At 44.0% G+C, this 26,874-nt stretch overlaps 1 protein-coding gene across 2 annotated transcripts in view; it reads left to right on the top strand.

Moving 5' to 3' along the window:
• Positions 1-3,038: 3,038 nt before the first annotated feature.
• Cap2 (cyclase associated actin cytoskeleton regulatory protein 2) overlaps positions 3,039-26,874 on the top strand; it is a 144,965-nt gene continuing 121,129 nt past the window's right edge. For both annotated transcript variants that reach the window (XM_051194345.1, XM_051194344.1), the window contains exons 1-2: positions 3,039-3,155; positions 25,048-25,169. In XM_051194345.1, coding sequence (XP_051050302.1) covers positions 25,049-25,169 — 121 coding nt within the window. In that variant the 5' untranslated portion in view covers positions 3,039-3,155; position 25,048. The remainder of the gene's footprint in view (positions 3,156-25,047; positions 25,170-26,874) is intronic.

The following is a 26,874-nucleotide window of genomic DNA, read 5'->3' as shown; positions in this document are numbered from 1 at the left end:
CAAGCTTGCAGGACAAGCACTTTACCAAATGAGACATCTCCCCTGCTCCACCAGGCTGATTTTCAAGGTGCTAGAACAGATCAGGGTTCATTCAAAACTTTTGCCCTTTATAAAGAAAAAGAGAGATTCCGTTCCATGTTTTGGGCTCTTCCTTTTCCCTGTGAGATAGGGATGAAACAGAAAAGAAATAAGAACAGAGGAGAAATGTGGAGATAGAAGAGGTTGAAGCCATCAGAATTCGCATCAGCTTCCTTGTAAAGATGCCATCCGCTCTGGACAAAGGCAGGTTTGGGTTGCAGTCTCAAGATGTGTCAACAAGATTTAGGAAGCCCTCGCTCAGCCCTCTCTTCTTCCTTGCAATTCTGCCCCATTAGAACTGATTCTATCTGAGAACATTATCAGCGAAGAAGGCTCAGTGATACTTCTGTGGGCAAAGCCTTGATCCCAGAAAATGCCGTCTCTGGTTCCTTAGCCTCTTCAGGGATGACTGGGAAATGTAGACCATCATTTTAGAGTTTTGAAGAGGAAAGGCTCATGGGAAGTCTGTCCATTTGTGATGTACTGCATACCGGTAGGAGGGACTAAGTGGAGACACACCTCACATGGGTCTTCCTGTAGGCGGGGCTAAGCGGGAACCATGGCGAAGACTGCCCCATCTGCTATTTCTTTCTGGTCCTGTGAAGCACCACAGATTGACCATCGCTATCTCAACTCTGCTTTTTAAAAAGCAGTAGTAGTCTCCCAGTAGCTATCATGAAGGGTTTAACATCTCAGGGTAAAATCGAAGGCCTCTACCCATCAGCTGAGCCTGCACTTTTTCCACAGCCGTCTAATCCTGCATCCTTTATGGTCTGGTCTACCCTCCCCCTTCCTCCTCTCCATTTCTCTCCCCAGCCCCTCTCATGTACTGAGACAGAATATTGGGGTGGCCTCTAATTCAGTACGTAGCCCAGGCTTCTTCAGACTTGTTGCCATCTTCCTGTCCCAACCTCCTAAGCTCTGGACCATTCTCTCTTCAGTTCTTGCTTCCACCTACAAGCCCAGCTTTCCCTTGTACTAGAAAACACTCCTGGACCTCTGGACCCAAGTCAGCCTCCCCTCATCTATGCTTCCAGGACATTCCTCATCATCTTCCTCATTCTGTGCGTACATACACATTCTCCCACCTTTCTGTTCTATTATAAATTCAGTGGCAGCATCTGTGCCTTTCTCCATCTGACACTCCATGGTGCATCATATTCTAACATAAAATCTGCCCTCTGTGGAGTCAACTAGATGTGGGTTTGAACTGCTGGGGGAGGAGCTGAACGTGCTTCAATCGCTCTTGTGTTTGCTGCCCCTCAACAAGTTATTATAATGACTATTTACATATTTACACACCACTGATGCTGTATTGGGTACTGTTAAGTCACCTGGACATGGCCAGAGTGCAGGAAGGTTGCAGCAGTATGCAAATGCTGTGCCATTTTACACAGCAGTCTTACACATCTGCAGAACTTGTCTGTGGCAGGCCCTGGGTCAACTCCCCAGAACTGAAGGATGGCTGGGTTAAGTGAAATGAAGCCTTCTGTTGGTAATTTCAGAAGTTGGTGCTTTGAAAAATGTATTCACAGGTATGATGCATACCTGTAATCTCAGCCTTTAGGATGTGGGAGCAGGAGAACTGGCATGAATTTAGCGAAGGAGAGTTTTATATATAACAAGAACCTTGTCTCAAAAGCCAAGTATATGTGTATTTATTCGAGTACATGCTTAGAAATAAATAATAAATAAGTACCCATGTGAGAATTGGTTGTGCTTTCTGCATTCATGAAACACAGATGCTCTAAATACGTATATAAGCCACGCATCTATTTATTCACTCACTCACTCATCCATTTTGTCACTCAACACAGATTTACTGACTGCTACCCTATATGAGGCACACGGCTTCAGGCCGTGGTTCACATCCCCAGATCAATGTTCACATCACTGTTTCCCTTTACTCCGGATGAGAGAGTGAAGTGCTTTTCCTCAGAGCATCATTGTTGGCCAAGAATAAAGTGTGCCAGAGATGGCTTCACAGTTGTGGGCTTTTGATGACACACGGAACTGAATTGAATGTGACGTGAACATTGCTAGAGAACGCTGACTTTGCCAGATTCCGCTTTGGCACACTGTTTCGAGTTTGCTTTAAGAATATCTGTAGGAGCCAGGTATACCTTTAATCACAGCACTCAAGAAGCAGAGGCAGAAGGATGCCTGTGAGCTCGAGGAGTCTGGTTTACATCGTAAGTCCCAGGCCAGAGGGCTAAGCACTGAGACGCTGTCTCAAAAATTAAACAAAGATGGTAAGCGATTACATTTCTCCCCTTTCCCCTTCTCTCTTTTGTCTGCATCTCCCCCCCCCCCCGTATTCATCAATAAAGAGCTTCGTGTCCAGTATTCCAGGCTGAAATAACCTTCAATGAAAATCGAAAATCAATCCTTTCTAGCTAATATGCTAACCGGAGAGAAAAACTCCAAGTTTTGTGAGCATGGAACACACACATAGAAGAAAAGGCGGTGCCTACAAATAAACAGTTATAGAAGTAGGTTGACCGGGGTTGTGTTTGTTTCTAAATAATCAGATGACTTCTTAAAGTTGCTGTATGCAAGTTACTTCTGAGCGACATTGTAAGGGAGTATCAATTGCCCTGGATCTACAATCTATCTAACCAGATAGATGCATCTGAATCCCTTTATCCTTTTCTTCGAGCTGGAGGACACTCGAGTTTACCTCATCCCTCTCTTTGCGTGGGTCACTGAGCATCTCCCAGCAAGGAGCCACTAGACCTTTCCAGACCTCTTCGCGGGTCTGGAGGCAAAGGCATTTCCTGCTTGCACTGGCTAGCCTCTCTGCCCTCCCATCTCTCTTCTCCCACAGCCCATCTGCGCCTCCTCTCCGCTCCCTTCGTTGCCACCCCGCCCTCAGCTGGGCGCTCCCAGCCCCTCCCGCACGCGTCTGTATTTGGAGCTGCCGGAAGCCGCGGGCGACTCTCCCCGCGAGCAGCGTGACCGGCTCAGGCTCCCGTGCAGGGGGGAGGCGGAGGCAGCGCAGGGCCTGCGGGGAGGAGGGCTCCAGTGACCGAAGCCGGCTTTGCATCACCGAAACCGGGACCTGGGTTCCGCAGCAGGTCAGACTGGAGCGCGGGGGACCAGGGAAAATGGAGTGGGGCAGGGGTGAGGTGGGGAGGGCTTGCTTGGGCTCCGGGCGGGCGCTCTTAAGTTAAGCGCCCCGGGTCGGGTGGGAGATGGCCAGGACGCAGGAAAGAAAGGCTACATGGGCTCAGGGACTTGAGGCCACCCAGATGTGAGGACTCGAGATGGGAAGACCCGAGATGCCTGCAATCCAGTGCCAGGCCGGTCCTCATCTGGGTCAGTACAGCCCAGTGCTCCAGCTGCTCGCCTGACGCTGGGACCGCGAATTCCTGGCTGGAGGGCCACCCATAGCCTGTCAGCCAATGGCCACTGTACCTTGGGGAGGTCTTAAGTTCTAGGGGTCTCCAGTACTCTACTTTGAGCCTCCCAAGGGTCCCTGGGTAGGTTTCATTGAAATGGATCTTGCCAGTGCCACCTCTATCCGAAGGTGCTGGAAGGAAAGAACCTGGCTTCTCTGCAGAACCTGACTTGAGGCCATGAGTCACTTCTAAAAAATGCAAAGGCAACTGAGGCTTTGAAGGGACGGCTCTGGAAATGGTACTCTGCAGCCTCTCTCTCTCTGACTGCCCCATAGGGGCTTCTTTGTGACATCAACAATCTTGTCATCACCTTTAGGCTGACGGTCTACCACGCACGTGAGAATATTCTCATCAGCATCACAAGAGGTTGAGCCTTAGCGATATCGGAATCCATGCATTAAGTGAGTCTGTTTTTTAGGATGTTCTGGAGTTGTTATTTAGAATTAGATCCAAAAAGGCCAGGTGGAAGTGAACACTGAGCAGCCAAGAGAAGGTCTTTGCCTATGTAGTCAGGAGAATTCAGAAGCCCAGAAAATCAGGATAAATCTTGGTTTCTCAGAATTGCTTGCAGAGCACTGGGGTTTACTTCCTGGTTAGTTTGTTCGTAGGCAAGAGCCTCACTATGAAACTCCCACTCCTACTTCAGCCTCCAGTGTCTAGAGGCACAAATACCTCTAGCTTGTTTACTTTCTGTGAGGCAGAGTCTCACTCTGTACCCAGGCTGGCCAGGAACTCACCATTAGCCCAGGCTGACCTCAAACTCAGTCCTCTTGCTCCGGTTTTCTGAGGGCTGGATTACCAGTGTGCATCTCCACACCTGGCTAGGTACCTTTCAGCTTCAGGAATTTGCCTCAGAAGTCTTGCTGGCGTAGCTGGGACCGCTTGTGTGAGGTTGCAGTGATGTGTCCCTCTTTGGACTGATTTCTGGCTGCGGGGGTTTAATTAGAGCACAGGCCAGTGTTCTGAGAGTTCCTTAGCTCTGAATGGTTGTGCACTGAGACCACGTTAGAGTGCACACGGTTCTAGACTGAGCTCACCAAATGCAGGTGGGGATAATTAAATCAATATCTTGAAGCCAGAACGTGCTTTCTTGACAAGATTGCACATTGTTTTCAAGACTTATTTCTTTATGAATTCTCAAATCTGAAAAATCCCTGATGAAATTAGGATTAAGTGTTGACACAAAGATAAAGAGAAAAAGAAGCTGACTGTGCGAAATCATGACAATTACCAACCGGTCTTGCAAGCAGGGAGTAGGTTCTCTCCATTTGTCATTGAGACAAGGCATTGTTTGGCTCGTTGATGGGGCATGGTGTGGAGTTTGCTATACTTCCTGCTGAAGAGCGGAGAAATCAGAGGCTTTGCAGCCCATACAGTCTGTTGAGTAACTACTCATCGTGGCTGTCGTAAGTCAAAAGTGACCAAGGAGAGATGGGGTGGGGTCAGGGAGATGGCTCAGTAGTTAAAAGCACTAGCCACTCTTCCAGCACCCAAATGGCAGGCCATAACCCTCTTCTGGCTTCCTCAGGCACACAGGTACACAGCCATACATGTGGAAAAACCACTGTCATAGGCATAAAATAAATTTAAAGAAATAAAAAAGTGACCAAGGAGAATATGGACAAGGATGGTGCTACCAAGTTTCATTGTATTAACAGATATTGAAGTTTGAAGTTTAGTTGATTTTCACCAGTAATGGTTTTCCTCACTAACACACACACACACACACACACACACACACGAGAAGCAGAATTTTTTTCCTCCTGATAGTAGACAGCTCCTTCATACCTTGAGCCTCTGATGGCTAGATTCTCCAACTGCTTAAATTACACCCAGAAATTAAATACTCACAAGAACATTAACTTCTTTTAGACATGATGATGTTTTATTTTGCTTTGCATATCTCCTCACATATCTTTATTATGAGGGTTAGTTTATTCTTAATTCATTAACTACATATTATATATCAGAATATGCCCAGCCTATGTAAATTATGACCATCATATTTAAAGGAGCAGTCATGAATATATGGCCAAGTTTAAAAGTAGGACTTGAGAAGAGAGTCATGAAAAGATAACTCTCGAAGTGTAAATATATATCTATAAGATTGTATATCTGATAAGGGATCCATATCCACAATATATAAACAGCCTTTCTAATTTACTAATAAAAACATGGTGTAATGTCAAAATATGCCAAAGAAGATGGTAAATGACTATGAAAGCCATAAAAAGATGCCCAACATCATCATCCATCAAAACCACAATGAGATTTTATGTCATACTCACTCATGTGACTATAATTAAAAAAAACAGATAATCCCAAGTGTTGGTGAGAGTATGGAGGAATTGCAGCCTTCAAACACTGCTGATGGGAATATAAAATGCTGTGTTTAATTTGAAAACCCATGGTCATTTGAGTTAAATACAGTTACTGTATGACCTAGCCCTTCCACTATAATAAGTCTATTTTCAAAAGAAATGCGGACATAGCCATGAAAAAGAAACATGCACAGGGTTATCAGGATAGCTCAGTGGAAGAGCATTTGTGTTCTGTGAGCAAGGCCTTGAGGTCCAATCCCAGTGCTGCACACAAAAATAAATTTCGAAAAGGAACAACAAAAACTATATACAGGTTCATAGATGCACCAATGGTAACATCTAAGATGTGGGAACACACACACACACCCATCTACTGGTGAATGGACAGGAAAATATGAAGGATCCATTCAGTGGGTTATTATTAAAAGGAAGGCAGGGCTGGGGAAATGGCGTGGTGCTCAGTCAAGCTGAGCTGAGTTTGAGCTCCAGCACCTATATAAAAGCTGGCTGCAGTGGCTTGAGCCTGTAATCCCAGGGCTGGGGAAGCAGATTCAGTGAGAGACCCTGTCTCAAATAAAAGGTGGAGAGTGACTGAGGAAGACATCTGACATTGACCTCTGGCTTCCACACACATTAGCACATATATGTGCACACAGAAATGGGTGCAGTGCTGTACGTAACATGCTACATGTGTGAACCTTGATAGCATCTCGCTAAGAGAAAGAAGCCAATCACAAAAGACCACATATTGTGTGAATCAACTCCTAGGAAAATGTTTCTAAGAAATCCTTATAAACAAATCAGTTATTGGTTAGGATGGGGGAGGAGAAAAGAGTATGAGGTTTCTTTCTTTGTCTTTATAATTTTATTTTATTAGTTTTTCAGCCTTGGCTGTCCTAGAACTCACTCTGTAGACTAGGCTGGCCTTGAAATCACAGAGATTCACCTACCTCTGCTTCCCAAATGCTGGTATTAAAGGTGTGTGCTATTAACACCCTGATTATTTATTTTTAAATATTTTTTTTAGAATTTTGTACAAGCATGCAAAGTATTTTTACCACATTCATCTCCCACTCCTGATCTTAACTCCTCCCATATCCACCCCCTACTCTCTACCCTTTCCTAACTTTGTATCTTTTTTTTTTTTTTTGAATATAGTCCACTGATTCCAATTTGTGCTGTCCATATACTCATGGTGTAGGTCTATCTACTGGCTCGTTGTCAACCAACCAGGGCCCATATCCTTAAAGACTACTAACCCTCACCTAGAAGCCATCCACTGTCAATAGCTCCCATGACTTCCCAGCCCCCACCATGCTGATCATCCATGGCTGCTGGCAGTTTATGAGTACAGTGGTCCTGTCGTATCCAGAGGCCCCAAACCCAATGTATTTCCCTCTGTTCTCCATGGCCCCTGAGCCCTTTCTAAGCTGATGGAAAGGCTATAAAATCAGTTGACAGCTGCACAAGTCTGTGAGTTTTATAAAAATAATTGAACTGGACAATTTTAAGTGTGTGCATGTTGAATGTTGTGTATGTTGTATCTCAAGCAGGCTACTAGAGAGGGCTTTGGTGAGCGAACTAGACTGCCACCTGGCTTGTTCAGACCTTTGCCTTCCCTGTCCTGTGCTGCTCCCTAGTTCCCGCCAACCTTGAATTTTGTGTTACTCACCCTGATTTAATTGTGAAGCAATTTTATAGCATGTATCTCAAACAACCATAGTTTAGATCTTATTTTTTCCATTTATTTTAAAGGTTTATTCAATATTACCTTTATTCTCTATCACTTTTTGTTTGTTCATTTGGTTGTCTTTTGTTTTTTGGTTTTTTCTTATTTGTTTGCTTGCTTTTGAGGTAGCATCTCAGGTAGCCTAGGGCAGCCTTGCACTCCCTATAGAATTGAGAGTGTCCTTGAATTTGAGATCCTCCTGCCTCTGTCTCCCAGGTACTGGGTTTGCAGGTGTGGGCCACCATATCCTGCTAAATCTCACTTTCTTAAGACTCGCCATTACATTTTTAAGAAGAGCTTGTATTGTCACCCGGAAGTCATGTTATGATCTTTGACAGATATTCCCTGATCCCTATGGTCCTTCTCTAGCTGATGGGCACATAAGCTCTTTCCCATGGTATCCCCTAAGAAGAATGCTGCCTTGGATATCTTTTCCATGTGTCTTAAGAATGACTGTGTTCTCCCTCCCTCCCCCACTCTCTGTGATGTGCACATATGTGCAAAGGGTACATATTCACATGTGTGTGCAAATATGGAAAACAAAGAGCAACCTTAGATATTGTTCCTTACGTGCTGTCCATCTTGTGTTTGAGACAGAGTCTCTCACTGGCCTGGAACTTACCCAATAGGCTAGGCTGGCCTCGGGGACCCATCTGTTCCCACCTACCTCACCAACTCTGAGATTACAAATGCCTGGTCCCATGTTTAGGCTTTTTGAAATAGATTCTGGGTATACTTGGGCTCAGGTCTCATGCTTGCAAGGTAAGCACTTTATCAATTATTCTATCTTCCCATTCCTGTGCTAGGAATTTTAGTGACATATCCTCTGAGGACATAAGCCTAGCATATTCCTTCCTCCATCCCAAGATAACATGACACGATTCAAGAGTTGAAATCCTGACTTTCTATCTATTTAAATTCTAATGTGATAACTATTTTCTGAAGCATGGAAACACTAAAGTTCACAAGCGGTGGTGGAGGAGATGGCTTGGCATACAAAATCCATCAACTAAGTGTGATTCCATAGGACCGGCTCTTTGTCGTGTGAGTTTTACGTCTAAGGGAGTCTTGCTTTCTATTTGTCTTTATAAATCATTTTCTCACTTGGGAAAAAAACCATGGCTTCTTTCACTATGTAATTATTTGACAGGCTTCTCCTCCCTTTTCAATATTAAACCCTGCATAGGAGTTGTGGAAACCCCAAAGGACAGTCCCCGGTTTTTATGAACACGTGTTATCTACCCTAGCTAGTAACTAGACATCCATCTAACGGTCCTGGCTTCTTGCTGACCTCTCAAACAAGCAGAGGAGGAGATCAAGGCCTTAGCCTTTAAGATTTCACACATGCCTGGTGGCTGGATGAGTCACGTCAGGGAGACACTGGGGTTCCTGTTGGCCTCCAACTGCTCAGATTTAAAGTCTGCGCTGTTATCAAAACCTCTGTTAATTTGTGGAGAATAACCCCTGGTACTTTGTATCATAACATGGAGAAATCCAGAGAAATTCTGGGACTCCTTGGAAATGTATTTGTTGTTTTGAGTGGCAGCTGTGTGATAGATAACAGCTGTCACCGGGCCAAGAATGAGTACCACTAAACGGAAGCTATTGTCTAAGCTGTGAGTGCACATTTCAAAGGATCTATACTTGGGATTTCCTATCTTGTTTTCTGTTTGGTTTCTATTCACAGTAGACTCTCTGGTATTTATGAGATAAATTCTTTTTTAACTCTCTAGCATCAAGAATCAGTCAAACTGGGCCACACCGATAACTGGCTGTGTGATTTCCCTGTCTCGTTGTTGTAACAAAATACCCAAGTAATACAACTTAAGAAAAGGTTTCTTTGGCTCACAGTTTGAGGATACAATTTTGTGGTGGGGATGGCATGTTGGGCAAACAATATGGTCACGTGGCATGTACAAGTGGGAAGCAGGGAGGGATTCATGTTAGCTCATCGGGCTTTCTTTATTCAGTCTGAGCCCCCAGCCCTCACTAAGTGCCAGCCACACTTAGGGTGAGTCTGTCTTCTACAGTTAACCCAATCTGCAAACTCCCTCACAGACATTTGCAGAGATCTGTCTCTGTGGTCACTCCATGCCCTGCCAGATTGACACTCAGTAGTCACCATTGCACAGGCCAATCCTACTTTTCAGAACCGAGTTAAATAGGCTTTCTGGTTGGTGGGCACACAGCTCAGTTTGATTCATCATCTTTGTACCTGAACCTGACCATTGTGGAATCTCAGTTTGGGAATCCTTGTATTTGTCCTTTACAAATCCGTGTGTTCTGTTACTTACCATAAAGTTGCTGGTGTTTGGAGGGAGCCTTTGGGAGGTGATAGGGTCCTGAGTGCTACTCTGAGTCCTTGCGGTGGACAGCCCTTCCCTTCGTATATTCTGTCTTCCTTCAGATTGGCCTGGAATAGGCCTCTGATTCCTCCAATGTCTTTCTAAAGGAAAATGAGCAGTTATCTAGTTAAACGTCTATAGAAATGGAAAATGTTTAAAAGAGGCTTGCTAAAGCAGGGGAGCCTCTGACAGTATAGAACTGGGGGTGTTTCTTAGTGTATTTTGTGTCACTTAGAGCATTTGTACTATCACAAAATACCTAAGGTTGAGTAAGTGAAGAAGAAAACAGGCTATTTGGGCTCACAGATCTTGTTGCGGGGCAATTTGGGACCAGGTATTTGTACCTGGCAAGGGCCAGATGCTGGATTAGTAAGTAAGATAGAAGTAGACTAGAGACGGCTAAGCATGTGAAGTAGCCTGGCTTCACACCCACCTACTCTACAGTGGTCCCTCAAGACTTCATCCCCTAAGACTTAAACAAAAGTCTCATAAAGTGTCTACCCATCATGAGCGTGCCCTCACTCCCTTGGATCATGAGCATGCTCCCAACCCTGTCACCTAAGCACCTCCAAAAGGCTCCAGTGAGAATTTCCATTTCAATTTGGACTTTATAAGAACAGAAGTACTTATACAAAGCCATCAAGGGAAACTGGTCTGTATGCTTCTTATGTTAGCAGTCTTCAGCCTGTGTACGTGGACATGCAGAAGCCTTCCAGAAGCGCCCGAGCACAGTGTTGAAGAGAGTAAACATCTGACTTCTTCTTGTCTGTGTGAACTGTTTCCTGATGCATCTTCCTGATGGTGGGCCTGTTATGGCCCTCTCCTCTTTACTTACAAAAAGCTTCCCTCTTGCTCCTCTTAATACCCACCTGTTTCTGCCTCACTTGAGTAAATTGTTCTGTTCAATGGTGTAAAGTTCTAGCAGGCTGGAAGAAGAGGGCTGTGTTTGAGAATGCTTGTTTAATTTTATGAATGAGGACATTGAGTGATTCTCATTTCTAAGTGGGGATCCTCTTATGAATCATGCGTGTTCTCAATCTTCCTTCAAAAACAGTGAAGGCAGGGTGGCTCACCAGTGGATAAAGGTGTTTGCCACCAAGTCTGATGACCTGAGTTCCATACTTGGAATCCACATGGTGAGGGAAAACCAATTCCTGCAGGTTGTCATCTGTGTTTCACAACCTAATACATACATACATACATACATACATACATACATACATACATACATATCTTTAACACTGATGCCAATCTACAATCCAACCAAACTTATTGAGAATAGAACCACCACTATCATCCAGATAATAATGAACACTTCTAAGCTCATAAAATAACCAATAAAATAACCAGAAATGTCTGCTATGCAGTTTAAAAGACACGATTTATAATACAAGAATGAATTTATTTAGTGATGTTAAATTTCCCAGGAAGGGAAGGTCACTGGAATTTCCATGGGGGAAAAAAATGCTGCAGATGTATTTGTTTTTTGTTTTTTTTTGATTTTGATTTTTTTGCAAGTCTGTAATTAATAACTATATGCCCTACTATCATTTATTTTACAAGTTAACATCTGTATCCACAAAGATATAAAGTAGCCGGAAAAATGATGAGTGTCTAAAATAACCCAGGTAGATGAATAGTTACAATTCTCGATAGATATGAGTCTCTACTTCCCCTGACACTGATGATTCTAACATTTTTGATAATTTACCACCATATCGTGCTTGTCATGTCTCCTGGGGAGGTTTTGAGTGACATTTCTGTAACAGCATTTTTCATCCATTCCCATCTCTTTATTTAAGTAGTACACTGATGTAAAAACAAAACAAAATGAAATTGCTACTTCCTCACTTTAATAATGGGTGTACTTATCCACACTCACGAAATAACTTACTAAAACTCATCAAAAGAGGTGGATTCCAATAGAATACTTTTGACTTATATTTAGTAATTACTTGTCAAAATTTGTAGTGTCTTGTGGGTTTTTTTTTTTTTTCAGACGTTGGATTATAGGAATCGTAATAGCAATAATGGCAGAAGAGTTTTTTCTTTAAATTTAAGCTTCATAGCTTTTTTCTCCCCCATGGATATTTGCCAGCATGTGTCTCCACACCACCAAAGAGGCCAAAAGAGAGAAGCAGATCCTCTGAGATTGGCATTACCAATGTTTGTGAGCCACTATGTGGGTGCTGGGAATCGAAGCTGGGTCCTCTGGAAGAACATGTCCTGAACCACTGAGCCATCTCTCCTTCCCTTTACATCCCATACAAGAAAGTATGATAGGGTAATCAGTAGGAGATATTAAAACAGAGCATAGGTAAAATTAAGACAGTGTCCTGTAGGACAAACAGAACTAAAGCATAAATTCAAAAAGAAAACGAAAGTTTGCCAAGTCTCAAGTGAAAGTTGATGACTGCTGAGAAGGCCCCTGTTTATGTGTCGTTCCTTAGTGATGCTTTCACCAGGCATGTAACTGTAAGAATGCCTTTCACTGTCACTGAACGCATGTACTGACTAACTCCTTGCGCCACTGATTTAGCAGGGATATTTAGGAACTAACAGTCTTGGTATTTATTACAGCTCTCCAAGAGGGATCATCAAAGCATGTCACTCTTCCTTCCCTCCTTCCTTTTCTATCTTGGCAATTGTTTATTCATTTACTTGTCTTTATTTTTTCTCCTCTATAGGCCTCATCTGTGTGTGTGTGTGTGTGTGTGTGTGTGTGTCTGCACACAAATTAGTCATTGTTTGAATCCATAATTGTATGTCTTCCATTCTAAATTTGTGAAATATTTAGTTATTGCATCTCTCTCTTTCTCTTTTTCTTTTCCTTTCCTTCCTTTCATGTTTTTCTTTCCTTTCTGAGACTCCGCAGTCCAGGCTGGCTTGGAACTCACAATGTAACCCAAGGTAGCCTCAAAATTATGACTGCTCTCCATGTTCTGTAATTACAAGTGTGAGCCACCATGCCAGGATGTTATTGTTTCATAAAAACTGGATCTCTTCCTCAGTCTCTCTGCTCTCATGGGGCTCCAGGGATGCTAATATTAGACCCTTAGTGTGGCCCTGCAGGCCCCTCAGACTTCATGCCTTTTTCTTCAGTGTTTTCCCCCCTTTCTATTCTTCAGATTAAATCTGTGTCATCAAGCTCAAGGCACTTTCCTCAGCCACCCCCATTCTTCTGACAAGCCTACCCAGTGCACTTTTGTCTTTTGTTGTCGTAATTTTCTTTCATTTCTAGAATTTCCTTATGGTTTCTATGACTCTGCTAAGAACTCCTGGCTTCCAGTTGTTTCCGGGATCTGAAGCTTCATCTGCAGCACAGTTCAAGCAGCTGCTACAAACAGCTCCAGAAAGTCCAACATCTGTGTCAACATTTGCAGGTTGACTTTCCTCAGAGTTGAGTGTGTTTCTCTGGTCCCTTTTGCATACCAATCTGGTTTTTGTATGAATCTTAGACATTTTGGTTTTGCTTTGTGAGACCCTGGGTCCCTTGGGAAATTTTTTATGCTGTTGTCATTTGGCTTATGGGTTTTGCCAGCTAATCAGTTCAGTTCTATGTTGCATGCCACGGTCAGTGGTCCTGGCATTTCCTCTATTTTCAAAGCCCCTGTGTTATCTGTGTGCACTATTTAGGGGTTAGTCTTAGTTTAGTTCTCAAGGACTTTGGGTTTGTCCCACACATGCGCAACTCAAGGGTGAGATCAAAACATCCCCTGAGTTGGGGTGTTTCTTTCATCTCTCTACTCTCTGTGGTTGTCCACCACGCTCTCCTTCCTTCTGCCAGGAATATTGAATTTCTCTGAGAAGTTTTAGCTGTTCATCTTGCTGCAATATAGTTTCCCAAGTCTGGGTTACCCTCTGGTCAAAGTGGTGAGATGCAAAAAAATAACAGCCAGGACAGAAGACAACTCAAAATGCATTCCCATGCAGTGTTCTCAAGTCAGTGAGTGGTGATGAAGATTGGAGTTCATTCATTTCAAATGGGGAAACCCAGCCTCAAGCTAGTCATCCACCAGATTCCCACAATATGTGGATTACCACTTATGGGGTTGTGTCTCAAGGATGCTCTGATACTCATAATTTGTTTTCCGCTATTTCTCATGACAAGACCTAGCTTATAGTCAGAGGTCCCAGTTCAAAGAATGAGCCAATGGGAGTTGGTTTTGAGGATTGAACCTGTCCCAAGGAGGAAACGTAAGCTGGTGAGCGAATCACTGTTTGTGTTTTGTCTTCATGCACTCTGATCAGGATTGGTGGAGAAACCATGCCGCCATTACATTAAGGGGGATGTGGGGCCCTGGAAGATTCCAAACCATTGGGTTGGAAGAAGGAAGTCCATGGTCCTTTGGCCTTCCTGTTTCAGAGCTGTGGTAGAATGGTGCACTGTGGCAGCAATGAGGCCATAGATGCCAAAAGGAAAAGAGATAGAAGGGGCGTGGTCCAACATCCCTTCAATTTCCTTCCACTCACCCCACCCCCTCTTAAAGTTTGTACCTCCCATAGCACCATGGACTGGGGAACCAAGCCTTCAACATAAATTTTTTATATATGACATTTAGGACCCAAACTAAATGGTGACTGATGTTTGCTGTTTGGTGAAAAGCAAGTTCCAGGAGAAGTGAAAAATTCAAAGATGGGCTCCTTGGTAACATGAACATCATCTCATGGTGACCCTACCTGACTTCTTCCCCACTCCCCTCCGCCCCAATACTGTTCACTTAGGAAGATATTTCAGATGAGTTTCTAGATATGACCATTGTGCCTAGCGGAGAGTGGAGACTGGGGACAAACCAAACCAGTGTATTAGTTGGCCCATCAGATGTGAGTGAGTAAATGCAATGATGGTGGGTGAATCAATTAGCAATGAATCACAAGATGACTTCCCTCAGTGACTGGTAGGAAAGAAAGTCGCTGCTGCACTCATGTCTAAGAAAATTAAACTGAGACAATGGTTTAATAGTTGAAGAGATGCTCTTAAATTCTGGTGTACTTGTAGAGAAGTTAGTCCACCGTGACTTGACTTTTGCAGAGAACCATTTTATAAGTCAGTCATCTGAACATCATCAGAAGAAAGGTTTAAAAGTCTTCAGCATCCTCCCACTTCAAGTCTATTTCTGGCTGACTCTTAGGCTCCTGAGCACAGAATCCCATGGATCTGAGTACACTTCAAGGGACCACCTTGGTGCTAGGAGGTGACTCGGCCTGTAAAGTGCTTGCTCTTCAAGTGTGAGACCTGAGTTCAGTCCTCAGAACCCATGAAGTAAAGCTGGGCTGGTGTGTGTGTGTGTGTGTGTGTAACCTACCCCAGTGCTGGGAAGGGGAGACAGGTATATATCCTGGGCTTGCTAGCCAGCCAGCCCAGCCTAACCCACGAGCTCTAGGCCAAGTTAAAGACCCTGTCTCAGAAATGTAATATGGAGGCTAAGGGGATGGCTCAGTGGGCCAAAGGGCTTCAAGTCCTTAGCACTCATGTTAAAAGATGGGCATGACCGACCATGCACGCCTACAACCTCAGCACTGTGGAGGTAGAAATGGGTGGGGGTAACACAAGACCATTTCAGCTAGTTGGCTACCAGCCTAGCTCCAGGTTCAGTGAGAGACCTTGTCACAAGGGAATGAGATGGACAATGATAGGACAGACCCCTGGCTACTTTCTCAGTCTTCTTTAACTGCATGGGCACACATAACCACACACACACACACACACACACACACACACACACACACACACACACACACGTAAAGTCTATATCTCCTGAAGAATGATGCCTGAGGTTGATCCTAGCCCCTACATTCACATGCATGTATATGCACACCTGGTCAAACACACACACACACACACACACACACACACACACACACACAATCACCAGAGAATCTCTCACCTCAGTTGCTTCTCCATCTTTTATCTAGGAATGGGACCATTGAGCTGGCTATCAGGAAACCCTAAAGCTCTTACTCTCTTCTATGGAAAACATTATCAAAGTAACTTTCTTCTTCATTCATTTTATGAACTTGCTGTGAAGAATTGCAAACCTCTTTGAACAAATTATATATATATTTGAAATTCTAAAGAAAAAAAAAAAGAGCCGTGGAGCCATGGAGGCAACAAGGGCTTGCCTTTGGCGAGAGCAAGCACACACCTTTGATCTTGGAAGCCACTGTGGCCCCAAACAAGAGGGATTAATCTAGCACCCACTTTTAAATGGAAATGTCTCCTGTGAAAATCTGGCTTCCAGCCTGATCTGGGACTGCGCCAGCGAGTAGGTAGCAAGGGAAAGGCATCGAGTGGAAGCCAATTCATTAGTCAATCAAAAGTATTTATAGACCTTCCTAGGTGTATGGCACCATGCTGTCCTCCGTGGGAGGATGGAGGGGAAGTGAGCCCAGTCACAGCTCAGGCAGAGCATGCTGCCTGGCCCTTGGGGAGGCAGAATGGACGCGTGCTAATGGAAAGGGCAGCACAGGGAGTACTTTCATTGGACAAGATGTCTTAGAGCTGCTAAGAATACGATCTGGATAAATAGGCTGTTATTCTTACACCAGCTTATGTGGCCGTGGGGTGCCGGTGTTCAGAGTAGCTGGGAGCACTGTTCTTCGCACTGACTAGAGTGGGAGAAGGCTCAACAGGGAAGATCGATGGCTCTTTTCCAAAAGCGTTCTACGAAGAAGATTGCTTGAATTCTCTGTGCACGGTGTGTGTGTGTGTGTGTGTTCCTGTATGCAAATACACATGTGTGCAGGTGCATTTGGAGGCCAGGGGACAACCTCTAGTGTCATTCCTCAGATGTCATCCACTACATTATTGAGACAGATTCTGTCATTTGTTTGGAACCTCTGACATAGGACTGTCTAGCCTACGAGTTTCCAGGTATCAGCATGGCTCCAGCTCTCTAGAGATAGGATAACAAGTGTATGCCACTACACCTGTTTTTCCTTCCTTCCTTCCTTCCTTCCTTCCTTCCTTCCTTCCTTCCTTCCTTTCAATGTAGGTTCTGGGGACCTAATTCAGCTCCTTATGTTTGCAAGACAAGTGTTTTACCTATGGAGCCATCTCCCCAGCCCCTGTGAAGGACTATTTTAATGTCAAAGAATCACTGTAAAAACATTTAGGCAAAAAAAAAAAAAAAAATGTGATTAAGAATCTAATTACAATGATGGGTAGTGGTGGCACATGCCTTTAATCCTAGCACTGGAGAGGCTGAGGCAGGTAGAGGCCAGCCTGGTCTATAGAGTGTGTTCCATGACAGAAGGCTAGACAGAGAAACGCTGTCTAGAAAAACAAACAAAGACAAAAACAAACCAACATGCAAACGAACAAAAAAATAATCTAATTACACACCATGCCTTTCATTTTATGGCAATCAGCACACATCAACAGAGAAAACCTTGGTTAGAAATTGTGGAAGAAGGAGCTGGAGAGATGGCTCGGCATTTCAGAGCAATTGCTGCTCTTCCAGAGGACCAGGATTCACTCCTGACACCCACACGATGGCTCACAACCATCTGTGACTTCACTTCCTGGAGACCTGACACCCTCATCTGACCTCTGTGGGCACTGCATACACATACATGCACAAACATACATGCAAGAAGAAGAAGGCTTATATGTAGAAAATAAAATATATAAGCCTAGAATTTTTTTTTAAATGTTGAAGTAATCTATAGCTATGCCACCCTGAAGACGTCTGCTCTCCAAACTAAATAGGACCAAGCCTTGTTAGAATTTGGATGGGAGAAATATCGGGAGAATAAGTAAAGGAACAGGAAAAATGAAACATTTTAAAAATCTTTTTCACTGGCCAGACTTTCTCAATGACCTCTTAACAGTCCAAATACTGTAACTCTTGCCACTGTGACACGGACTGTCTTTGTAATCTTAGCCAGCCTGCTTATCATTGTCTGTGTCCTGGGCTGTATGTCTTCTAGGATGCCCGTGGATAGATAGTGACATAGCAAAGCAAAGTTAAGCACTTTCCTCAGAGCTCCTTTTTAAGATGCTCTCCTCATGGTTGCTATGAAATGACTTACTGGAGGAAGGGTTTATTTGACTCACAGTGTGAGAGAGTACAGTTCACCATGGATGGGGGTGGCTAGCGCAGGAGTGTGAGGCAGCTTGCTCACACCTGAGTGGGTCAGGAAGTGGGGAGAGGACCTCTGGTTCTCAGGGTACCTGCTCTTTTTTATTCAGTTCAGGACTCAGCCCATCACACAGGGCCACCCACACCAGGATGAGTCTCACTGCTCAGTTAAGCCTCTCTGGAAAGTCCCTCACGGACATGTTTAGAGATGTGTCTCCTCGGAGATTCCAACCATCACATTCACAGTGAAGGTTAATTTAATCATTACAGCCCCCACTTAACAAGAGCCAGAGGACCAGTTTGCAAGGTGTCTCTGTGCTCTCCCTGCTCACATTTATGTGAGCACAAACGTGGGACCTTTGTGACACTCTCAAAAGTGTGTTGGAACTCTCCTTTCACAGGAATCTGCCAGGGAGGTAGCACAGACATTCATTCCCTTTTTGTGTTGTATGCAGACTGCACTGTGGACATGCAACCATGTCAGGGACAACGTACCAGTACTGTGAGGATGGGCTTTGCAAACGAGTTAGTGAAAACAGCAGCGCTGATCATCTTTTCTCCTAGAAAACGTTTGTTCATTCTGGGTCTCTGCACACACTGGCTACAGGAAATATTTCTTTATTCTAGGTCTCTTTATTGTTGCAGTGCAGTCTAAGGGCTAGCACACACTGGCTACAGGAAATATTTGAGATCCAAGTTTTTTTTTTTTAATTTAATTTATAAATTCAGACACAAAGGCACCATGTAGCATAGGAAGAAAGGAAGGAACTCCATAGAAGAAGGTGACACCAGAGGCCAGGTCACAGGTGAAAAGCATGCCTACAGAACAACGGTTCAGACAAAAGGAGGATCCACCCTGTAAGACGCACAGAGACCCTAACTGTGCTGGCTCTGTTGAGTGGAGACTCAGATGAGTGAAAAGAGGGGTCATTTTTCAGTGCGTACAAACCAAAGCGTGGGAGTATACACCTATAATTTCAGTTCTCAGGAAACTGAGGAGGAGAATTGCAAGTTTGAGGCTCGCCTGGGGTACACCACAAGACTCTCGTCTCAAAAGACAAAGAGATAGAGTGAGGAAGGGGAAAAAAAGAAGAAGCCGTTTTTGTAAGGAAGCTCAAAGTCAGCTCAAGACTCCCCAAGTCCAAGGCCTCAGCACAAAGGAGATTTATTACCCCAGAGGGACGGGGAGCAGAAAATACGAGACAAAGACAGGAGATAGAGGATGAGGGCGAAGGGGAAGCCAACAAGGGATATTTGTCCTAGAGGGACAAAGGACAGCATCTGGATAGAGAGGGGACACATGTGGTCTATAGGCAAATGGTAGATTATAAAAGTAAAAGGGATTTTTACTTTTGTTTTGGGATGAGATGTTTAATTTTGATTGGGCATGTTAATTAGGTGAGTCAAAGAGGACTTCTGGCTGCTGGACTTCAATACTTCGATAGCTGGACCTTGGTAGTCAGCCTCAGGAGGAGGGATTGGCCAAATCAGGATGCTAGCTTCAGGAATGTAATTTAATGGTTTTCAGCAAGGTAGAGGGAATGAGAGAGAAGGGCAAGGCCTGACAGAGCCACATGCCCAAGTAGGCTGGTGTCCCTTCACTGTTAACAACAGCTTTAGGAAATCAGGCATGCCAACAAATAACCAACCAAACACTCAGATGTGATTCTCCGTGAATTACAACAGCTCACTTAAAAGATGAACTTGAGGAACTATGTAGGCTCAGAGGGCTGATGCACACTGTAATCCCAGGACTAGGGAAGCAGGGACAGAAGATTGGGAATTTGAAGCCATCTTGAAGTTTGCTGTGAGTGTCAGGCAAGCCCATGTTCTATCATGATACCCTGCCTCAAATAGATAAATAGTTAAATAACTTTAACATGCCTGTGTGCATCGTGCACTGACGGAACTCAATGGATAATGCCTTAAAATGGAAGAACACCAGACAAGGCATAGAGATGAAATCATGTTACTTGGAGATGAAAAGGTAATTGTCAGAAGAAATGGCTACAGTAATTGAAAATGATTATCTCTCAAAATAAAAAAGCTATGAGCAGGGAGCTATTGTGTTTTTGTAAGAATTACAAACTATGTTTTGTAAAAAGGTAGAAGAAGAATAGCCAATGTTTTGCCATGAAGAAATAAGTACTTAAAAATGTGGATAATTTTAGCCAGATCTAAACATTACACAGCATCACATGATACCCTTTGAGTCTGTGTACATCTCACCTTGATAAAGGCAAAAATTAAACTCTACAAAAGGAAAATGAGGCAAGATATGAAGTCAACAAGGGCATATATTTATAGGTGCATGAATAAAGAAAATGAAGAGAAGGCATGTACTCGATATTATTCAGCCATTAAAGGAATAAAACCCCACCATCTGTGCCAATGGATGGGATAGGAAGAAATCATATCAAAGGAAATAAGCTAGATACCCCAAGACAAAACCCCATGTTCTCAGATCTATGTGGAAGCTAAAAATATTAATCTGAAGGTAAGAAAGAGCAAAATGGTGTTGACTAGAAGCTAGGGAGGCTGGGGGAAGGGATAGAGTGTGGTTGGCTAATGGGTACCAACATATATAAGGAAGCATATTTTGTACTGGCTGGTTTTGTGTGTCAACTTAACACAAGCTAGAGTCATCAGAGAGGAGGGAGCCTCAGTTGAGGAAATGCCTCCATGACATCCAGCTGTAAGGCATTTTCTCATTTAATGAACCACGGGGGAGAGCCCAGCACGTGGTGGGTGGTGCCATCCCTGGACTGGTGGTCCTGGATTCTGTAAGAAAGAAGAGCAAGTCATGTGAAGCAAGCCAGTAAGCAGCATCCCTCCATGGCCTCTGCATCAGTTCCTGTCTCCAGGGTCTTGCTCTGTTTGTGTTCCTATTTGGTGAAAGTGCAGCCCAGTTGCAGCAGAGACCCAGCATTTTGCAGATGCCAGTCCGTGGGATGACCACCAAGAACAGCAGCAGCAGTGGAGAGGAGCCAGCTGGAGCCGAGAGGACAGCTGTGTGTGCTGCAGAGGGCGGAGCCGGAGAAGGGAGCCCAGAGGACCATGAGTGGATCCCAGAAATTGGATGGTTGGGATTTGGTTTTGCTTTGATTTGATTGTGCCCTGATTTTTCCCTCTTGAAGCAAGGAAGTATTTTACTGGAGCCCACAGTTGTGAGACTTTGAATTTCAAAAGACTTTGGATTTTTAAAAGAGATTGGCTATTTTAAAGGGGCTGACATTTTAATGTGTTTGAATTTGTAAAGACTGTGAACTTTTAGTGTTATTTATGTTTTAACATGAGATCTTGTGGATGAATAGTAAAGGAAGAATCGTGGCTTAATAGTGATGTGTTTGTACATCAAGTTGATAAGGGGTCAGTTCTACTGGCTGGTTTTGTCTGTCAAGTTGATGCAAGCTAGAGTCATCAGAGAGGAAGGAGCCTCAATTGAGGAAATGGCTCCATGAGATCCATCTGGAAGGCATTGTCTCAATTAGTGATCAGTCGGGAAGGGCCCCGCCCATGGTGGGTGGTACCCTGAGCTGGTGTCCTGGATTCTATAAGAAAGGAGGCTGAGCAAGCTGTGTAAAGCAATCCATTTAGAAGCAAGCAGCACCCCTCCATGGCCTCTGCATCAGCTTCTGCCTCCAGGATTCTGCCCTGTTTGAGTTCCTGTCCTAACTTCCTTCAGTGATGAATGGCAATGTGCAATGAACCCTTTCCTCCCCAGCTTGCTTTTTGGTCGTGGTGTTTGATTGAGGCAATAGAAATCCTAACTAGGATAGTGTTCTATAACGCAGTACATTAAATGTAACTTACCACAACCTGTTGTATGGTTCGTGAAGAACTAAGAGGGGAACTTGAAGACCCAAACACACAAAATAATGACTTGCTGTATCAGTGGATGGAGATGCTAACACAGTCCTAATTCAGTCATTATACAATACTGAGTTCCCATACTGTCTCCTGTAACTGTGTTATGCCGACTACAAGGAAAAGACAGAATGGCAGAGAGTAAGTGAAGGGAGAGTTTGAAACAGAGAAGTAATGATGCACAAAGATGGCACTATAATTAATTTTAAAAGGTGCTTAAAAATTAATGCGCAGGGAATTAAGATCAGTGTCAAGTATGGGCAAAGTGGTGTGTATCTGGAATAACCTCAGGAGGTGAAGCATCAGCTGATCAAAATCAACCATGGCTATAGAGCTAGTTCAAGGCCGGTCTGATCTACATGAAGAATTCCAGGCCATCTAGGCCTACATATGGAGACTCTGTCTTGTTTGTGTTTGTATTTTAAGAAAGAAAATTGTCTTTCTTAAAATCTTCAAGAGGCTGGAAAGATAGTTCCGAGGTTAAGAGAACTGGCTTGTTCTTCCAGTTCTCAGTACCCACATGGCAACTCAAAGTTGTCTGCAACTCCAAGCCTAGGGAATCCAATGCCCTCTTCTGGCCTCTAGGCATCAGGCATACACATGGTGCATAGACATACATACAAACAAATCATCCATGCAAATTAAGATAGTAAACAAACACAAACTAACTTTAAAAGCATGAAATGTCAGAATATGACACTTTTCCCTTCGGAACACCCTCTCTGGTCTAATGTGCAACAGGCAGTAGGGTCCCTTCTACATGAACAGGATGGCTAGAAGTTTGGAGAGCCATGTTTGAGCTATGCCACCTGACCCAGACTCTTGATTCTACAGTTGGAAATCTGTCCTCCTGTTCCACTTCTTAGACTATCTGTCGTCTAGCTAACTTGCCCCTCACCACATTCCACTGGCTTCCCGTCTTAACCCTTGTGTCTGACTCCCTTGCTCAGATCCATTCGTCACCAAACCTGATCTTCTCATTTGCTGTGGCAACTCTTTGCCTTTTCCCGGCTTCCTTCTTACTTCCCAGATCCTGTCAAAAGTTGGCTAAGTGCATTTTGAAATGCCAAGGCAAATGGGCTAGAATGTGTTTTGCTTATTCTTGATGGTCTGGACAGCAGCTGAGGTCAAATGTAGAAAGAGTGAGAAAGTTTGGGTGGGCTACCTGGCTACTTCAGAGCCAGTGGGTCACCCTGGGCATGCCAGTGTGCATCCTACTGGATTCTTCCTTCTGTCTGTTGCTAAGTGTCTCTAACAAACTGCTCCTAAATTTTAAACCTAGAGCTATCTTTCCAGCCTCCTTAGAGGCTGTGACATGGCTTGGTGATTTTACATGAAGTGGCATCTGAGTGGCTTTTAGACCACATTCCACAGCAATCTGCCTCACTCTGCAGTTGACACGCCGAGTCCTGTTGTCTTTCAACATGTGTGACACTCACTATTAGATAGCTTGAGTCTGGAACCAGTTGAGGAGTCTGATTAAGCCCCTGGCTGGGAAGGCAGTCCCAAGTGTGAAATGTAACAGGCTCTCCCAAAACAGCTTGCCCTGATGGGGGAGAGCCAGAGGTGGTTTGGGGAGCTGGCTAGCAAAGTAGATGCCTTTCCCTCCTATCATAGTCTAGGGCCGTGCTGGTAACATTTGGCAAGTTTGACTAACAGGGAACCGAGATAACTGAACAGATGGGCAACTATTAAAAGATTTGAGGGGTTCTCATCATTCCTCAAATGGCCTTCGCCCACCTACGAGATACTCAGTCTCCCTGCAAGAAGATTATGTAAAGGGTTCAGTTAAATCTCTCCTCCACCACCCCCCCTCAATTGCAACAGCATCAGAAGCTCTGACGTGAAGAGGAAAAGAATAGCTGAGAAACTTCTAATTTTGCAGCCCCTTGGGATTAGATGCTGGATTCAGCTCTGCAGCAAGTCCTGCTCCATATTTTGAGAGAGCTGCTTCTGGCAGCTTCCAGAATGATGTGTTTCCAAAATAGACCATGAGTTTTGCCTCCATCTCTGGCTACTGATGTTGGGATGCTGATGTACAGAGCTGGGCACATGGACATATGTAGCTGACCTTGCTTTTGGATACTGGGGTGACCTGTGATTGTTGTATTTAATCTGCAAATGCAGGGACACACGCTCTCCTGGCTTTCAGGTAGAAAACTGAAATATTCATGCATCCCAGGGTGATATAGCTTACCCATGCTCCCAGGCAGCTGATGATTTGGAAGTGCAATGCCTGTCCTTTGCTCAGAATGGAAAGTTGGAAAGTTCCTGAGAGTGGAAGGAACTATAGGTCCTGGCGAAAGAAAGCATGTTTTATTATCTTTGGGGGCAGCAGACTGATTTTTACCAAAGGCTGTCATAAGTGTCTAGAGATACAGCTCATAGACACCAGTAAAAGTAATCATAGCCTCCAAAAGGAAAACAACCACCTTTAATCTTTTAAACTAAAACCTCTGCAATTCAGAATCATTATAATTTCAGATAATTTCACAACTGAAACAAACTGATAATAATTAATACCCAGAGGTGGTGATATCTCTTCGATTGCCAAATAATGCACAATTCTATAAACTCATATTTCATACAATTAGGTGAATAAGGATTATCAATGGGTTTAGAGTTGCCTAGGTAACCATACTTTATCAGAATGACTGGGAATGGTTAAAATGTGTTCCCACCACTTAGCCTAGTAAGCATTTCTGATATTAATGTTAGGTTATGTATTTGTGGCTTTTAGGTAAGTGCCATACAAAAATGGTGTCGGCAACAACATTGGAAGCATGTAGGCAGACATCTGGGAATAATGGAAAGCTGGATAATATTAGTATCTTAGATTTTATACTATGTAAAACAAACCAACAAAAAAACTATTCCAGGCATGGTAGTACAAACCTTTAATCCCAATGCTGGGTACAAAGAAGCAAGTGGATCTCTCTGGGTTCAAGGTCTGCTGGTCTACATAGCAAGTTCCTGGAGAGTCAGAGCTACATAGATCCTTGAAAATGGATAAATACATATCATTGTACTGAGTAGAAAATGAGCCCAATATAATTTTCATTTTTGTGTAAGCTCTTTTCTCTGTTTGACGTGTTTTCACGACAGGGAGGTGATACGAGTTATTCTGAAAGTTTATCTTCTCTCCCAGTGTTCAGTGGGGGTGATGTCAGTTTTCTGATTCTCAGTGATGCTCACACGATCTCTCTGCCCCTGTCCTTCTAGAATGGCAGACATGCTGGGACTGATAGAGAGACTGGAGTGTGCAGTCAGCCGGCTGGAGCAGCTGTCTGCGTGTTCACATGGGCCTCCTGGAGACTGTGGAGAAGTCAATGGTGTCAATGGAGGTAGGGCTTTGTCCTGATGCCATTACTGGTATCATGTGGGTCACTTACTCCTGCCTTCAACATTCAGTTTCCAAAATCTGCCTCCTTCCTTTGGGAGTGATCATAGCCTTAGCCAACGGCAGGCAGTCCCTGGGAAAGAAGGTGGGGGATGTGCTCTCCTTCTCCTGCAAATACACACAGATTTTATGCACCAGCTTAAAAAGCAAACTTTAAACGTTTCAACCCATAATCCACAGAAGTGATCAAGATCTGTGCCTCTGAGGAATGTGATCCACAACCAAAGGAGGGTTCCTATTCTGTGTTGATGGGTAACTATGTTATTGAAGTAATTATCGAAGCTAGAATGAGCATGCTCAGTTAGAATGCAAATTGAAAGGGCTTGAGGTGTTGTGGGTTTTCACCGTAAGGATATTTTGGGCACCGCAGCTTTGACTGCACCTTGTCCCAGGTTAAGCCAAAGATGGAGCTAGTCCATGACCACAGCATGTCATCTGACCTCTGACCACGGGAGCAAGTGCCAAGGAGAGACCCCCAGAGTGCTTTTCTAGAAGGAGCTTTTGGGTTAGAGAGATGACTCCACGGGTAGAGATGCTTGCTGCATAACCCTGTTTGATCCTCAGGACCCAAGTTTGATCCTCAGGACCCACATGAAGGTGGAAGGCAAGAACTGACATCACAAAATGGTCCTCTGATTGCCATGTATGTACTGCTGCACAGGTGTCCTCCACACAGGCTATACGCACATACATGCATAAATTTTTTAAAAAATTCTCAAAACTTGTAAGGTCAAAAAGTAGAGTCAAAAATTTTCTTTAAACCAGGTGGGTATGCTGGTGCACACCTTAAGGAGGATCAGGAGTTCAAGGCCAGCCTCTACTACATATCTGATTTGAAGCCAGCCAGGGTTACATAAGACTCTACAAAAAAAAAAAAAAAAAAAAAAAAAAAAAAAAAAAAAAGAAAAGAAAGCAGATAATCCATATGGTAAACTAAGTTACCTACGGTAATTTTCCCACTTCCTTTTTGTGTAAAATTACAGTAGCAGAAATAAAATGAAGGATACCTATTAAATTTGAATTTCAAACGGAGAAACTTTTTTCTATCATTGTTTCTCGAATACTGGGCAGCACATAATTGCCTTAACAGTCTACTCATTGCTCATCTGAAGTCAAGATTTAACAGTGTGGTCCGTATTGAATCAGCTCTGTTCTTGACCTGTGTGGACACACGTGCAGAGTTCCTCTGGCCTGTTTTAAAGGCCGCCAGGCTTTGGGTGCTGAGAAAAGCCTTGGGCGAGAGGGGATTCCAATACCCCTTTCCCCAGGGGGGGTCTGCACTGCTGCTTCTGGAATGCTGGACGTCAGGGGCCTTAGCTCCCGTTCCATGCCACAGAACAGAAAATACTGTGTGAACTGAGACCTACTGGTTGTGTCTTTCCCCCTGAAAACAAAAGTGACCTGTAACGAGTATGGTTTTTCCGCCAGCCGCCTCTGGTCTTGTCCCGCCTCCGCGCCAGCCCCAATTAACACACAGAGACTCTGTATTTGATATTATGCTGTTGTCCAGGTGCTAGTTTCTTATCGGCTAGCTCTGTCTTAATTATTAACCCATTTCTATGTATTTCCATGTGGTCTTACCAGCGAGAGGCGGCTGGAGGTTCTAGTCTCTCCAGACTCTGCATGTTGGCTCCTCCTTACTACTTCCT

The sequence above is a fragment of the Phodopus roborovskii genome, unplaced genomic scaffold, assembly GCF_943737965.1.
Source record: "Phodopus roborovskii unplaced genomic scaffold, PHOROB, whole genome shotgun sequence".
NCBI lineage: Eukaryota > Metazoa > Chordata > Mammalia > Rodentia > Cricetidae > Phodopus > Phodopus roborovskii.
This window is presented reverse-complemented; position numbering and strand designations above follow the sequence as displayed.